This window comes from Canariomyces notabilis, assembly GCF_033297395.1.
Source record: "Canariomyces notabilis strain CBS 508.74 unplaced genomic scaffold N656scaffold_34, whole genome shotgun sequence".
Lineage (NCBI taxonomy): Eukaryota > Fungi > Ascomycota > Sordariomycetes > Sordariales > Chaetomiaceae > Canariomyces > Canariomyces notabilis.
The window spans coordinates 299,656-313,653 of NW_027041856.1; the positions used below are offsets into that span (position 1 = coordinate 299,656).

Sequence of the window (13,998 nt, forward strand, 5' to 3'; positions counted from 1 at the left end):
CCCCCACTTATCTCACAGTCCGCCTGGAGTCCTTGACCTGCTTGAGTGGGAAGGGTTGTGGCTGGTGTTCCAGGAAGGAGCTTTGGGTGGGTCCGGAAAATCGAAGGTGCGACTGTGTGCCTGAGGCTCCTGTGGCTGCAGCAGCGACCAGCGAACCCACACCCTCCGGTTGAGATGCCACGGTTCCCTATGATTTGATTGACACTGCTAAAGGGACCTCAGCAGCCGGCTTCGTCACCTCAGAGTATCCTAATTCACATCGCAACACGCCCGGCTGCTGCTCCGTCCGACTCTGCCCCGCGATCGAAGACAATTTCTTGCCCCCATCGACGCTTTCTTTTTCTTCTGGCGCTCGCAGTTGCACTGAATTCCCCCTGTTGATGCCGGGAGCCTAGGCCTCGGTCCAACCCTTTCAGCCAACATGTCGGGAATGCTCACCAAGGTCTGGCCCTCTCGTTCTGCGCAATATGCCCCTGTTGTCCAATGCGCCGACTCCTACTGACACCGCGACTATAGTTCGAGTCCAAGTCGTCAAGGGCAAAGGGCATCGCATTCCACCCCACACGGTTCGCCATTGTCGAGCTCCCCGTTTCGTCTCGTTCGCCGCTAACCATGCTGCGCTAGGCCATGGATCCTCGTCTCTCTCCATTCGTCCACAATCCAGTTGTGGGATTATCGCATGGGCACGCTGATTGACCGGTTCGAGGAGCACGACGGCCCTGTGCGCGGTGTCGATTTCCACAAGACACAGGTGAGGTCAAGACCGGCTGCCTGGAGTGCGGGAGTGTGCTGACGCCGTCGCAGCCCCTGTTCGTATCGGGTGGTGATGATTACAAAATCAAGGTCTGGTCGTACCAGACACGGCGATGTCTATTCACCTTGAACGGCCACCTCGACTATATCCGAACCGTCTTCTTCCACCACGAACTCCCCTGGATTGTCAGTGCCAGTGACGACCAGACGATCAGGATATGGAATTGGCAGAATCGCTCTTTGCGTAAGACTGCCGTGGCGACGCGGGACGACTCGATGCTGACAGGGATTCAGTCTGCACCATGACGGGCCACAATCACTACGCCATGTGCGCCCAGTTCCACCCCAAGGAAGATTTGGTGGTCTCGGCCTCGCTCGACCAGTCAGTTCGCGTCTGGGACAGTATGTGGAATTTCCTCCCAGCGCATTTCGCCCCATCAACCGCTTTGTATTATCCTTAAACATTCAAGCCTCGGTCTTCTCTACTTTGCGGCATCGTGGCTGACAGCTTCCAGTCTCTGGCCTGCGTAAGAAGCACTCGGCGCCGACTTCCATGTCTTTTGAAGACCAGGTTTCGCGCGCGAATGCGAATCAAACAGATATGTTTGGCAACACGGATGCTGTTGTCAAGTTCGTGCTTGAGGGCCACGACAGGGGTGTTAACTGGGTTGCCTTCCATCCTACGATGCCGTTGATTGTCTCAGCAGGAGACGATCGGCTTATCAAGCTATGGCGTATGAGTGAAACTAAAGCGGTAAGTGTTAAATGTTCTGCTCTCAGTGCTTGACTTGCGCTGACCAATACAGTGGGAGGTCGATACTTGCAGAGGGCACTTCCAGAACGCCAGCGGCTGCCTGTTCCACCCACACCAGGACCTAATTCTGTCTGCGGGCGAAGACAAGACGATCAGAGTCTGGGATTTGAACAAGCGGACCGCCGTGCACACCTTTAAGCGGGAGAACGATCGGTTCTGGGTCATCGCGGCTCACCCAGAGATCAACCTCTTCGCTGCTGGCCATGATAAGTGCGTAAGTCTGAGTGCTCAGCTAGGCGCAAGATGCTAACTAGAGACAGCGGCGTTATGGTGTTCAAGCTTGAACGTGAGAGGCCCGCCTCAGCCGTGTACCAGAACTCGCTTTTCTATATCACAAAGGACAAATGTGTCAAGTCCTACGACTTCCAAAAGAATGTGGAGTCCCCGACATTGCTGTCGCTCAAGAAGCTCGGCAGCCCTTGGGTGCCTCCCCGCACTCTATCCTATAACCCCGCTGAGCGTTCTGTTTTGGTCACTTCCCCTGCCGATGGCGGCACCTATGAGCTCGTCAATCTTCCCCGTGACGGTTCCGGGGTGATTGAACCCACTGAATCCAAGCGCGGCCAAGGCAACTCAGCGATATTCGTGGCCCGTAACCGCTTTGCCGTCCTGAATACATCGACACAGACGGTGGATATCAAGGACTTGACCAACAACACGACCAGGTCATTCAAGCCCCCTATCGGCACGAGCGATATCTACTTCGGCGGGACCGGAAATCTGCTCATCATCACACCGACGGCTGTCCACCTTCATGACATCCAGCAAAAGAAGACGACGGCAGAGCTCGCGGTCAACGGTGTCAAGTATGTGGTTTGGTCCAACGACGGACTCTACGCTGCCCTGCTCAGCAAACACAACGTAACGATCGTGACCAAGACGCTGGAGCAAGTCAGTACTCTTCATGAGACGATCAGGATCAAGAGCGCCACTTGGGACGATGCTGGCGTTCTGCTGTACTCGACTTTGAATCACGTCAAATACACCCTCCTCAATGGCGACAACGGAATTGTTCGGACTCTCGACCAGACCGTATACCTCGTCCGCGTCAAGGGCCGCAATGTCTACTGCCTCGACCGTTCGGCTAAGCCTCGAATCCTGCAAATCGATCCCACCGAGTACCGCTTCAAGCTCGCCTTGGTCAAGCGGAATTACGAGGAGATGCTTCACATCATCCAGAACTCCAGTCTGGTCGGCCAATCAATTATCGCATATTTGCAGAAGAAGGGCTATCCGGAGATTGCGCTGCAATTTGTACAGGATCCGACCACACGATTCGAGCTCGCGATCGAGTGCGGGAACCTAGAGGTTGCAGTCGAGATGGCCAAGCAGCTCGACCGCCCCAAGCTCTGGACCAGGTTAAGTACCGAGGCCCTAGCTCACGGCAATCACTCCATCGTCGAGATGTGCTATCAACGGTTAAAGCATTTCGACAAGCTCTCGTTCCTCTACCTCGCCACCGGTGACATCGGGAAGCTGTCCCGTATGGCCAAGATCGCCGAACACCGAGGAGACTATACCTCCAGGTTCCAGAATGCCCTCTACCTGGGCGAAGTCGAGGACAGGATCCAGATGTTCAAGGAGATCGACCAATGTAAGAGAGCCATTTTCCATCTTTCCTAGACATTGCTAACAGTCATAGACCCCCTGGCATACATGACGGCCAAGGCCCACGGTTTGGAGGAAGAATGTCAATCCATCCTTGAAGCTATCGGTTTCACAGAAGAACAGCTCAACCTCCCCACCTTTGGCGAGCCACTTACCCCTCCTAAGCCGGTAGTGCCAACACATCAGGCCAATTGGCCGACCAAGGCCACATCTCAGTCCTTCTTTGAGAAGGCACTTCTAGGTCAGATGGAGGGTCTGTCACTAGAAGAGGAACCGGCCACCAATGGTTTGGATGCGGGTGAAGAGGGTGCTGCCAAGCCGGATACCCTCGGGGAAGCAGAAGAAGACGAGGACGCTGCCGGATGGGACATGGGCGAGGACGTTGTCGCTGAGGTTGAAGAGGGTTTCGTCAACGTGGAGAGTGCCGATGCTGGGGGTTCGGGCAGCAGCGAGGCAGATTTGTGGGCCCGCAATTCGCCTCTCGCAGTCGACCATGTTGCCGGTGGCTCATTCGAAACAGCGATGCAACTCCTCAACCGCCAAGTGGGTGCCGTCAATTTCGCTCCTCTCAAGCCACGGTTCCTGGAAGTCTACCAGGCATCTAAGACGTACCTGCCCGCATCGCCTGGTCTGCCTCCTCTAGTGAACTACGTCCGGCGTACAGTTGAAGAGTCAGATCCCAGGAAAGTCCTGCCTATTATTCCCAGGGACTTGGGTTACCTCGCCGCCAATGACCTGCAACGGGGCTATGATGCCATGAAGGCGAACAAGCTGGAGGATGGTGTGAGGATATTCAAAGGCATTTTGCATTCGGTGCTGGTCAACGCCGTCGGCAGCGAAAGCGAGGTGGCCGAAGCCAAGAAGCTGATTGCTTCCGCCAGCGAATACACCGTCGCCATGTCGATTGAGCTCGCGCGAAGAGCGCTCGGGACGCCGGATGCTGTCAGTCAGAACCCTCAACTGCTGAAGCGGAGTTTGGAGCTGTCGGCATACTTCACAATCCCCAAGATTGAGGTGCCGCATCGGCAGCTTGCGTTGTTGAGCGCCATGAGATTGGCCACGCAGAGCAAGAACTACAATTCGGCGCTGAGCTTTGCCAACAGGATATTGGCGAACGGAGGGGCAAGCAAGATTTTGGAGGGTGTAAGTTCATGTCAAAACCCCTGTGACTTGAATGTGTGGTGTTAACTGTGACCACGCTAGGCCCGGAAAACAAAGGCTCAGTGCGAGCGCAACCCGCATGATGCGGTGGAAATCGAGTTCGACCAATTTGCCGAATTCGAGATCTGCGCCGCAAGTTACACTCCCATATATAGCGGCACCGCGTACGAGGAATGCGCGTTCGATGGGTCCAAGTACCACACCAAATACAAGGGCACGGTGTGCGCCGTATGCGAGGTGTGCGAGGTTGGCAAGCACGGTAGCGGACTGAAGCTGTTTGCTTGAGGGCAAAGGGACGTATAATGTTACACTGGGATATCCTGTGGGACCAGCGCTTCTTCGAGAAACCCGCAAGGGGCACTCACGGCGGGAAAAGTATGGAGTTAGATCAACTGGTTACGTCAAGCCTGGGGACATGACTGAAATGCGGAGCATGAGAGATTAGTTGTAGCACGAGAAGAATTGTTTGATCATAAACAACCCGTTGAAATTGGCCGCTGCTGATTCTGTTCCCGGCGCTTAGCCTCTACCCCCGCTATCTATGGGTCTAGGTAGGCGTATTTGTTCTTCTTACATACTGCAGCCCGGCAGACCACTGTTGCACGGCGAGAACCCCCCATACAGCTCCTGTGTGTCCGCCTCCTCTCCGCCTCCTCCTGCCTAAACAATTGTCTCGAGCTGTCGAGCGTAGCCCAGAGTGTTCTCAATCATCATCTGGCTTATCTCCTTCTCCTGCTCGCCCTCTTCCTCCTGCGCCGACGGGAAGTAGATCTGGCCGTCCTTAACGATCCAGCCGCGGCTGCGGGCAAACTCGACGACGGCGCCCTCAGACTCGAGGAAGAGTAGCGACTTTGTGGATGACAGAGGGAGCGAGGGGTAGGCGCGCTCGCTTGACGAGGCAATCTCGGAGCGGATTTGGTATGTCAGAATCTATATGCATCCGAACATGGTTAGCATGTAGGCATTAAATTGTTTCCTATTCGCTCATCCATCCAAGACGTGAGGGGAATAGAAAGAAAGGGAGAAGGTAAGGCAAAGGGAAGAAAACAAACCTCTGAAAACACGCCAAACTCCTCGCAGGGCACCTCCCCTTTCTTCATGGCCTTCCACACGCGGTCGTAGCTGCCCTCCATCAACCAGCGCTCCAGGCGGATCGGGTAGCCCAGGTACCGGTCCGCCTCGACGTCGTTCATGGACGACATGGACGACGACAGCGCCTCGAGCTCGCTGTGGAACTCGGCGTACCGCCCCTGCGTCAGCAGCAGGAGCAGGTACAGGCCCGTGATTTTGTTGCGCTCCCCGCTAACGCTATTTGCTGCTGCCTCGGCGGCGTCGGCGTGGCCTTGTAGTACCTCGTAGAGCGGCTGCAGCTGTGAGACGTAGCGCGTGAAGGCGTCCGGGTTCTTGGCCCGGATCGACGCCAGCGCCCCGAGCTCGTAGATATCCCGCGCCAGTACGAGGTGCTGCACGGGGACGGAGGGCGATGGTGTCAGTGCGTTCAGTTGCAGCAGCAGGAGCTTGGCGCGCGATAGGAGGGAGGTGGTTGTTGTGTAGGGCGTGGTCGGCGGGGAGGAGCGCAGTTGGTTGACGACGGTTGTCAGTTCGTGTTCGGCCATCTCTTTTTTTCTTCGGTATGGTTCTTTTGTTTTAGATGCTGCCCCTCTCCTTGGGAGGTAAGTCTTGGGGTTTGTGAAACCGGCGCAGAGTGACGGAGTGCGCTGGGGTCGATTGCTAGACTAGATTGATGTTGGTTTGCGGGACGAGGATAGGTGCAGGTAACGGTAACGTTAGTAGGGTAGCGAGATGGTTTGGGGCGCAGGTACTCCCGTAGTGTCTGTTCGGAACTTGGATTTAGGAAGTAGCGGTTGAATTGCCGTAGCTCTAAGGGCAGTGGCGAAGTTGTAGGGTCTTGGAAGTGAGGCTGTTGTGAGCACGCTCAGCCAGGCTGAAAGGCTGACGTTCGAGGTCTTGGCAGCAGTCGCAGGAAGCCAAGCCTTGGCAGTTGGCAGCCACTTGGTGCCAGCGGCATCTAACTACCTACGTGGTTGACAACTTGACTGAGTGTAATTCCAAGCTCTTGGATTCAGATTCTTCGGCTACGTTCTTCTTCCAACTTGTTCCTCCGACTAACGCGTACGGGCTGCTTGTCACTCAATCAAGTAAGGAACGTGACACGCTGCCTCTTCCCTTTTATCCCATGTTTAACGCTCTCGCTTGTGACACAGAGTCACAGACACAGTCACGACTCACGACCCACACAGCGGAGCGGCGGCGCCCTTGGATCAGGGATGTTCAGTTCCAGAATAGACAATCAGCTAAGGTACTTAGATTCCCAGGGCCTGGACATCCGATATGCTATTGTCTCAGGACTCCAGGAGTAATGTCTACACAGGATTGTCTGCTGCCGATTCTGCGCAGGGGAGTGTTGCACTCTGCTTATATACGTTAAACTAGGATATGATTGATAGTGGAAGTGCGCTCTAATATATACCTAACTCCAATTCAGGGGATATGATATGCATACACTTGTCTGATGAGTTGAATCAGTTTCGGTCTCATGGTCCGATTGCAAGGTAGAGGGACAAGTGGACCACCTGTAAGCTGTCCGCCTGTGACGTTATTCTCACTACCAACACATGGAACATAACAAGAGACTTTCCAGCCATGCTCGAAGTCACTGGCAATCCAAATCGTCCGGAAGTTTGTACAGGTAGGGACCAATAAAGTTCACCTCGATAACAAGACCGATGCCATATGCATCCACCTTCATGCCAATACAGGGATACATCTTCCCCTTCATCAGACTGTCGCGCCGAAGGCATCCTATTTAGATGTCAGATTGGCTTCGTCTCAAAATTTGGTAGTCAGTTATTGGAGGCAAAGGCGGACTCACCGCTATCGAATTCCAAGCGTTTTCCATTTCTGACAACGAAGCCAAAGCCTTTCTGGGCATTGAACCCGCAACCAACAACGTCATTCTCTCCGTACTCTCCGCTAGGTCCGAAGTCTGCTGATGGTGGATATCCAGGGACCTGTTCAACGAAGAAGTTTCCATCATCGCCATGGTAACCCCAGGAACCAGGACCCCAACCGGGGAACCAACGGTTGTAATAGTTCTTGCGGCAGAATCCAATCCCGACTTCTCTATAGGTAAAGCTCGTGAATCAGCCATGTCGACTACAGGCGTCGCGCTACCAATCGAAAAGCACTCAGCAGCCATACCTTGACTCCGAGTCCTTGATAATTTTGACCTCAAAGTAATACAACTCCCCCAGTGGAATAGGGTGGTCAGCCATCACCAATGCTGCATACCCGCCGCGTTCTGAGGACGCAATTACTTCCAGCCCTAAGGCGTAAGTTGCACATTAGCCAACAGCGTCAACACATGTCCAACTGTTACTCCGGAGAGGTTACTGGTAATTGAAAAGACATACTTGTGCAAAAATCGCTAGGGGAAGGAACTATCCTGATCAGCTCTCTTAGTTCAGCAGACGGTATCAGCTTGGGGCGAGAGTGTCGAACGGGCCTGCCATTTTCGGCTTTGGACATTCTTGCAATGTGCTCCTGAAGCCTGTTTCTGATGTTGGTCTGCAAATGACTGGTGGCAACGTCTAGAGGTGTCCAGCCGTCCTCGTCGGATTCGGTCGGATCTGCCCCTGCGCTAATCAAGTTCTCGACAATGTCTTCGAACGGTCCAGACGCAGCTAAAAACAAGAGACCGTTGAGGCTAGACTGCGTAATTGGCCGCTCAAGCAGTCGCTCGACACAGAGCATGGACCATTTATGGTCCAACGCCCGGTAGGCAGCTTCCGCCAAATCTATCAACAACCTCCTCGTATTGCGGATCTTCGGCTGGTATTTGGCCAAAGAGGTCCTTAAGCCTCATTTCCTCCTGAAAACCCAAGTCAGATGAGAGGATCGTCTTTAAGCATTTGATTCGTGAATGAAGGGATGTTCGGCGATCTAGAAAAAGAAGATGTGCTATCTCGGCATTCTTGTTTCTAATGGCGTCATCGAGAGGCGTGTTGCCGGAAGCATCGGCCACTTCAACTTGGAGCTCGTGCCCTTCGTCGTCAAGAAGGGTTTTGGCGATGTCAGCGTGCCGTGCTGCGACGGCGATGTGCAACGCCGATCGGTCCGCCTTGAGATAATGGCGCTGGTTGACGTCAAGGTTGGGGAATTTCAGCAGCCTCTTAACCACTGAAATTCTCCCATATTCACAAGCCCAATCTAGGGGGGATCTTTGGTATCGTTTGTCAACCTGGTTGATCACCTGCTCTGAGTCCTTGCCCAAGATGATCTGGACAGCGTTGTCATGACCATGTTTGCAAGCAATTATCAAGGGCGTCATGCCATCAATGTCCTTCAAAGCCAAACTACTTGGCGGGGCCTTTTCGACCAACTTTGGACGATATAAATGTTTGGTTCCTCCTGGTCGATGGCGTAATGGAGAGGCGTCCTGCCCAAATTGTCTGTAGAACTCGCCAGTTTCACGGATTCTTGTTCTAACTTCTCAAACACCAATCCCATAAGCTGAACGCTTCGTGATGATGCGGCGAGATGAAGAGTCGATCTGCCGACAGTGTCAACCTCGGCCAATAACTTCTCCGTTGTGATCTCTGGATTCGACTATCACTTGCAAATAGCCATTTTGTAACCGTCTCCTCCGTTTGCATGAGGAGATACGCAAACGGTGTCATTGCGAACTTGTCCGCTTTGTGAATCTTGTCCAGGAAGCCGTATCTCAGAAGAATTCTTGCCACATCGGGGTTTTTGCTTGACTTTGTCGCAAGATGAAGAGCGGAGCGGCCCCAGAGATCTACTGAGCGGCGAGCCTCGAGTTCCATGCTATCGGCTAGGAGCTCAACGCAATCTGCATTTCCACTGCAGGATGCTAGATGTAGTAGAGTCATTTGGTCGTAACTCACCCTCCCAATTGCATGGGATCTTTGATACCGCCCGTTTGGCAAGACAACCTGCAGCTGTTGTCGTTTCCCAGTTTCAGCAAGAATGTGCAATGGGCTGCGACCGAGTCGGTCCAAAAGCGCAAAGACCGGACGCTTTTCCCTCGTTTTTGTACATATCTTCCAGAAAATTGCCGACTCGTACCATGACAGGAAGTCCCCGAGAAGAGACGCATAATGCAGAGGAACCCAGCCAAAGACGTCTCCCGAGGTAAAGTGTACATCATCGTCTAGAACATCAGCCTTTGTTAGCTTAACATCGCTCATAGCCTCGAGGCATGCCGCAGGCTGGCAAACGACACCGAGATTTGCTCTTACCCCAGACCGGATTCCTCAAAAGTTTCATCCATCCTATTAACTGGCGAGGGGGCTGAACCAGAGCTCGACAAAGCACAATGTGCTTGCTCGTCATCTGCAGTTTGCGCATCAGAGTCGTGTCTCCCCATGGATCCAGAGGCTTGGCCAAGTTGTCTAGTGTATTTACTAGTTTTTTGGAAGACGAGAATCGAGCGAGGATACGCAAGAGGCGATGCGACCGCTTCTGTGCCTCGTAAATAGGCATAAGATGGCTCACGATGGTAGAAAACACATCTTCCTCAAGTATCTTGACCAACTATTTGACCTCTTGGATCAATTCGGGTATTGGCCGAGTATCGGTAACCACAACAAGTGGCTCGCATGCTAGGAACAAGAAGTCGACGGCGGCAGCCACAGCGGCGTAGCTAAACTGCTCGGTCTTGCTGCAACCGATTGAGGTAGAGAGCAGGCCAACATAGTATCGAGCCACATTCAAAACTCCTTGGCCTTTACCCTCATCGATTTGAGGTATAAGTCGCAGAATGGCCTCGTTTGGGAGAAGGTCGCGAGAGCTGAAAGGCGGTACCATGCAGAGCAAAATGTCGGTCCGGCTTCCCAGACCAGTGGATTCGATATTTCGTACTAACTTGTCCAATCTCCGGTGGCCAAGATTTGGCCGAGTCCATGTCTCCTTGAATTTGTATGGGTCAAACTTGTGGTTGTCCGTCACGTATACGTCTTGTTCGTTTTCGGGTCTTCCTTGGTCGAGACATGTCGGCTTCAATCTACCCGATATTGTCCAGACGAAACTGGTAAACAAATGTTGGGCGAGTATGAACGGGAGATCCCCTGTGGAAAGCACAGCAAGTTCATGTCGACTAGACAAATCGTAACTCTCAGAGTCAGGTTCACCTGTAACGCCCGAACAATCAGTATAGAAACTATGGCGATATGAGAACGGCAGAGGTATACCCTTACCTTGACTGGTTAGACCTGGGAATCCTATGACCAAGTCCACACCATTTGGACATCTAGCATTGCTAGCAAAACTGCCGATCTCGTCCTTCTGGGACCCATTTCCACTCCCCTCAGCCAAGTGCTCGTCAATCCACCATGAGATATCCCGGGCCAAGGTATTTTAACGGCAATCCATTCCTAAAATTCGGCAGAATTCTGTTCGGTCGCTAGAGGTAGACGCTGAGTGCTGAACGAGGGGTTCCTCCGCGCCAGGAATGCCTAGAGGTAGTTTGCTTTCCCAGGATTTTCGACGCAGTTCGGCAGATAAACGCCCTTCCAAGGAATTCTCAACAATCGAGGATATCCACAGCGATAAAATGGCTTCCAATTTGGTCCCCAATGTTCGTCTCTCACTGTCATTCTTATTTTTGGGTTCCGAGTAAAGTGCGCGGCGGATCTCAATTTCAATATGCGCAGATTTGCTGCCACCCTTAACGAAGGAGGTGGTGACTTGAAGCCTCCAAGGAATGAACAAGCTTTGACCGGGTTCACTAGGACATGTTTCCAGATGACTTGAGAAGGTCGCCATGAACAGCTCAATTGACCGCGCCAAAGCTGAGGCTGCAGCCGATATCTTGGTGTTGCGTGGATATAACGTCGAGAGGCGTGCCCGAACTCGAAGTAGCTGGTCACTGTCGATATCCTGCTCCAGTCTGGTAGACGAATCCGAGTCTGGTCTGGACTGTACCCAGAAAGGTTTATGGTCTTGTGAAGAAGCGGTTGCAATTCGCCACTGGTATGTTTGCTCTCGAGAAATGGCTGGGAACCCATCTGCCCGGCCTTCGAAAGCAAACTCGCGAAATGATTTGTGTCGACACAAATTGATGGCTAAGAAGTCCAATTCGTATTCTGGGGTAGCTTCATACGCCAAGTCAACCATACCTTGCCAGCGGCGTATATAGCCCCTGACAATGGCCATGAGACACAGAGCAAGAAGATGGGAGACGGCGACTGGCCAGGGGAGTCCTTTGATCCCTATGAATTGGGCGGTGAACCCAACAACTGACCAGGTTACACCAATCGCAGTCAACACCTGCCATGAGTGTCAACACCTGCCATGAGTGCTGGGCCTTGGGATTCCGATGGCGTGTTGTCTATGGTAGCATGGTGGAAGGTTGTTAGCGCCAGCATGCAGATTGTACTGCCGCCCGTAGATATAACCATAAGGGGGGGTGGAGTGCAGCAAGCCTACCAGGTAGATGTGGTGGAACTAAAGAAATCAGAGGAGGAGGAGGCGTATTGAGATGCCATGGAGACTTACGATCTCATTCAGCGAACTCTTGAAGCGATAGAGGCCCGGACGCTTTGAACTTTGGATCTTATCATCCGCGCAATGCGGAGACTTTTCTGCGAAGCAGTCGATCGGAGTTGATGTGACGATATGATCTGCCGCCCCGGCCGGAATGACGACGGGTTGAAATATCTGATCGTTGACACTGTGGCTTTGTTGAAGCCAAAAGATGCGAAGCTTCGGCTTGACCTTGTGATTGTGTTCAGTCTCGTCATCCGGTTTAGAAATCTCGGTATGTTCTTCATCGCCTCCTGGAAAAGACTGCAGATTTTCGACGGAAAGGTCCTGCCTTGTTTGCATCTCGAGAGGAGTTGACTCGGGGGCTCCTGCCTTCCGTGTCCAGCAGAACTCGACAGTATTCCTCTGGATCACATGGGCACATATCCACATGCCAAACACAAGAAGGAAGGACCCTCCGCTATAGCACCCAAAACCATAGGGCTGCCATTCCGACATGACGGCTTCATCTGCAGGCCCCAAGTATGAGACGACGCCAGCAATGACAAGCAGCCCTGCTTGAACCACAACAGACAAGAAGCCCGCAATAGCCCGATCCAGTCTCTTCCGTTCACTTCGAATGGGGTCGGATGACAAGTTGAGCTGAAAGTTTGGCGCCCCTAAACACGACAAAACGTCTTCAATTGCCATATTTCCGACTGTCTCATTTCCTGCCTCTGATTGCTGGCGCGCTGTTTCCAGATCCGGCTGCCTCGCGTGGGAATTGATCTTGCTGATTCCACTGATTTTGCGTGCTATTAACTGATGCATATGACTGTGAAGCACTTGAGAAGTCAATATTCCTGGTTTGAGCAGGAGGAAGTGAGCCCCATACGCTCTTTGCCTATGAGATTATTCTTCACAGCCATTTCCAGGGTATGAATACCGCAGGAATCTTCAGTGACGCTGTCGGTGCGATTGGCATTCTCATCGCGTTTGATACCGTACTCGTCATATAGATCAGGGAAGATGATAAACTGTGCCAGGCGTGGCTGGCCAAGAGCTCGCACAACGGATTCGCCATTGAAGAGTTCGCAGACTTCTTTTGACGTGGACGACATTAGCTCGAGCTCCGTGACTGCCCTGTTTTCGCGAGCTCGACCAATAAAGGCCCTGAGTAGCCGATGCCCCTGGACTCGGATCGCGCCTGCAAGAGTCGTGATTATTCCGAGGGGCACCATGGCGAAAATGAGGTTATCAAGCCATGTCAGGCTCTCGCCTGCGAATTGCTGCGCAAACTTCTCGCCGAAGAGTGCCAAGATCCTAGCAAAATTCAGGCTCAGAGATTGCGGCTAAGGAATGGACGGGAGTTGAATCGAATGCCGCCTGTACTAACTCACGACCTTCATCCCCTACTTACGGTGCAACGTCTGAGAAAAGGTCAGCAGCTAGCTCCCCCGTATCTCTCGCTGAGATAGGAACCACGAGCGCCGTCAACGCCCACGTCCAAAGAGCCAATGCCCGGATCATGATGGTAGCTCGCTGGTCGGTTTACTCGCAGCATCCGCCGGGTTAGCAAAGAGATTCCCGAGACAATTAGGAACTGAAAAGCCCCAGCGCGCTACTAAATACCTGACTCGTTCATCACATTCTGCCTATGCTGCTCCACCCCACCAACTCTTGCTTGCGTCCAACAACCGAACTTCACATGCACCTCGTGTTGGACGAGATAACTCTGCGATTGGGCAGAGCTGCTGTCGTGCTCACGTTACATTGGCAATGCTCCTGCGCAGGCTAACGAATCATGAATCGAGATTTCCACAACCCACATCAGTGAGACCTAAGTGCGAAAGCAGCTCGCAAAGCTGGGCAAATCGCTACATATATTGTTGCTCGCAATGGTGTGTAGACACGGTAGGTTAATGAATGAAGAGTTGGTATCCGGGGGCAGTGCGCTATAGATACTATGCTGATGTATTTTAGTTAGCTTGCCTGCACAGGAGACTACCTTGCACTGCAAGTAGTCAGGGGTGCAAGGCCCATGATAAATAGTGCTCCCTCGAGTCTCTCCTTCTCTCCAAGAGACTCTAGAATATCATCACATTACACAACTACATTGACTTGTCATTCCTTCCTATAACTTTGCGTACATCGCC

General features: G+C 52.8%; 6 protein-coding genes across 6 annotated transcripts; 1 reads left to right on the forward strand and 5 right to left on the reverse strand.

Annotated features, from left to right (window-relative positions):
- The first annotated feature begins 157 nt into the window (after positions 1 to 157).
- On the forward strand, positions 158 to 4,828 carry N656DRAFT_784526 (Coatomer, alpha subunit). The gene is made up of 10 exons (XM_064816189.1): positions 158 to 442; positions 517 to 566; positions 625 to 751; positions 805 to 997; positions 1,048 to 1,155; positions 1,269 to 1,507; positions 1,560 to 1,777; positions 1,828 to 3,161; positions 3,210 to 4,318; positions 4,379 to 4,828. Exons 1-10 carry the CDS (start codon positions 422 to 424, stop codon positions 4,619 to 4,621), a joined length of 3,642 nt encoding a protein of 1,213 aa, XP_064665803.1. The 5' UTR covers positions 158 to 421; the 3' UTR covers positions 4,622 to 4,828.
- On the reverse strand, positions 4,799 to 6,263 carry N656DRAFT_784528 (uncharacterized protein). Its single transcript, XM_064816190.1, has 2 exons — positions 5,389 to 6,263; positions 4,799 to 5,266 (listed from the first exon to the last, which is right to left on the reverse strand). The coding sequence occupies exons 1-2, from the start codon at positions 5,950 to 5,952 to the stop codon at positions 4,997 to 4,999; spliced, it is 834 nt and encodes a 277-aa protein (XP_064665804.1). The 5' UTR covers positions 5,953 to 6,263; the 3' UTR covers positions 4,799 to 4,996.
- Positions 6,264 to 6,961: 698 nt separating this feature from the next.
- On the reverse strand, positions 6,962 to 7,972 carry N656DRAFT_448545 (uncharacterized protein). Its single transcript, XM_064809679.1, has 3 exons — positions 7,559 to 7,972; positions 7,230 to 7,480; positions 6,962 to 7,159 (listed from the first exon to the last, which is right to left on the reverse strand). The coding sequence occupies exons 1-3, from the start codon at positions 7,630 to 7,632 to the stop codon at positions 7,011 to 7,013; spliced, it is 474 nt and encodes a 157-aa protein (XP_064665805.1). The 5' UTR covers positions 7,633 to 7,972; the 3' UTR covers positions 6,962 to 7,010.
- Positions 7,973 to 8,690: 718 nt separating this feature from the next.
- Positions 8,691 to 10,000, reverse strand: N656DRAFT_448543 (uncharacterized protein). The gene is made up of 2 exons (XM_064809678.1): positions 9,619 to 10,000; positions 8,691 to 9,530 (listed from the first exon to the last, which is right to left on the reverse strand). Exons 1-2 carry the CDS (start codon positions 9,860 to 9,862, stop codon positions 8,842 to 8,844), a joined length of 933 nt encoding a protein of 310 aa, XP_064665806.1. The 5' UTR covers positions 9,863 to 10,000; the 3' UTR covers positions 8,691 to 8,841.
- Positions 10,001 to 10,655: 655 nt separating this feature from the next.
- On the reverse strand, positions 10,656 to 11,683 carry N656DRAFT_448502 (uncharacterized protein). The gene has a single exon (XM_064809677.1). The coding sequence runs from the start codon at positions 11,531 to 11,533 to the stop codon at positions 10,736 to 10,738; it is 798 nt and encodes a 265-aa protein (XP_064665807.1). The 5' UTR covers positions 11,534 to 11,683; the 3' UTR covers positions 10,656 to 10,735.
- A 150-nt stretch (positions 11,684 to 11,833) lies between these two features.
- On the reverse strand, positions 11,834 to 13,372 carry N656DRAFT_802085 (uncharacterized protein; the record flags this gene model as incomplete). Its single annotated transcript, XM_064818205.1, has 3 exons — positions 11,834 to 12,687; positions 12,738 to 13,165; positions 13,263 to 13,372. The coding sequence occupies 3 exons, from the start codon at positions 13,370 to 13,372 to the stop codon at positions 11,834 to 11,836; spliced, it is 1,392 nt and encodes a 463-aa protein (XP_064665808.1).
- Positions 13,373 to 13,998: the final 626 nt, after the last annotated feature.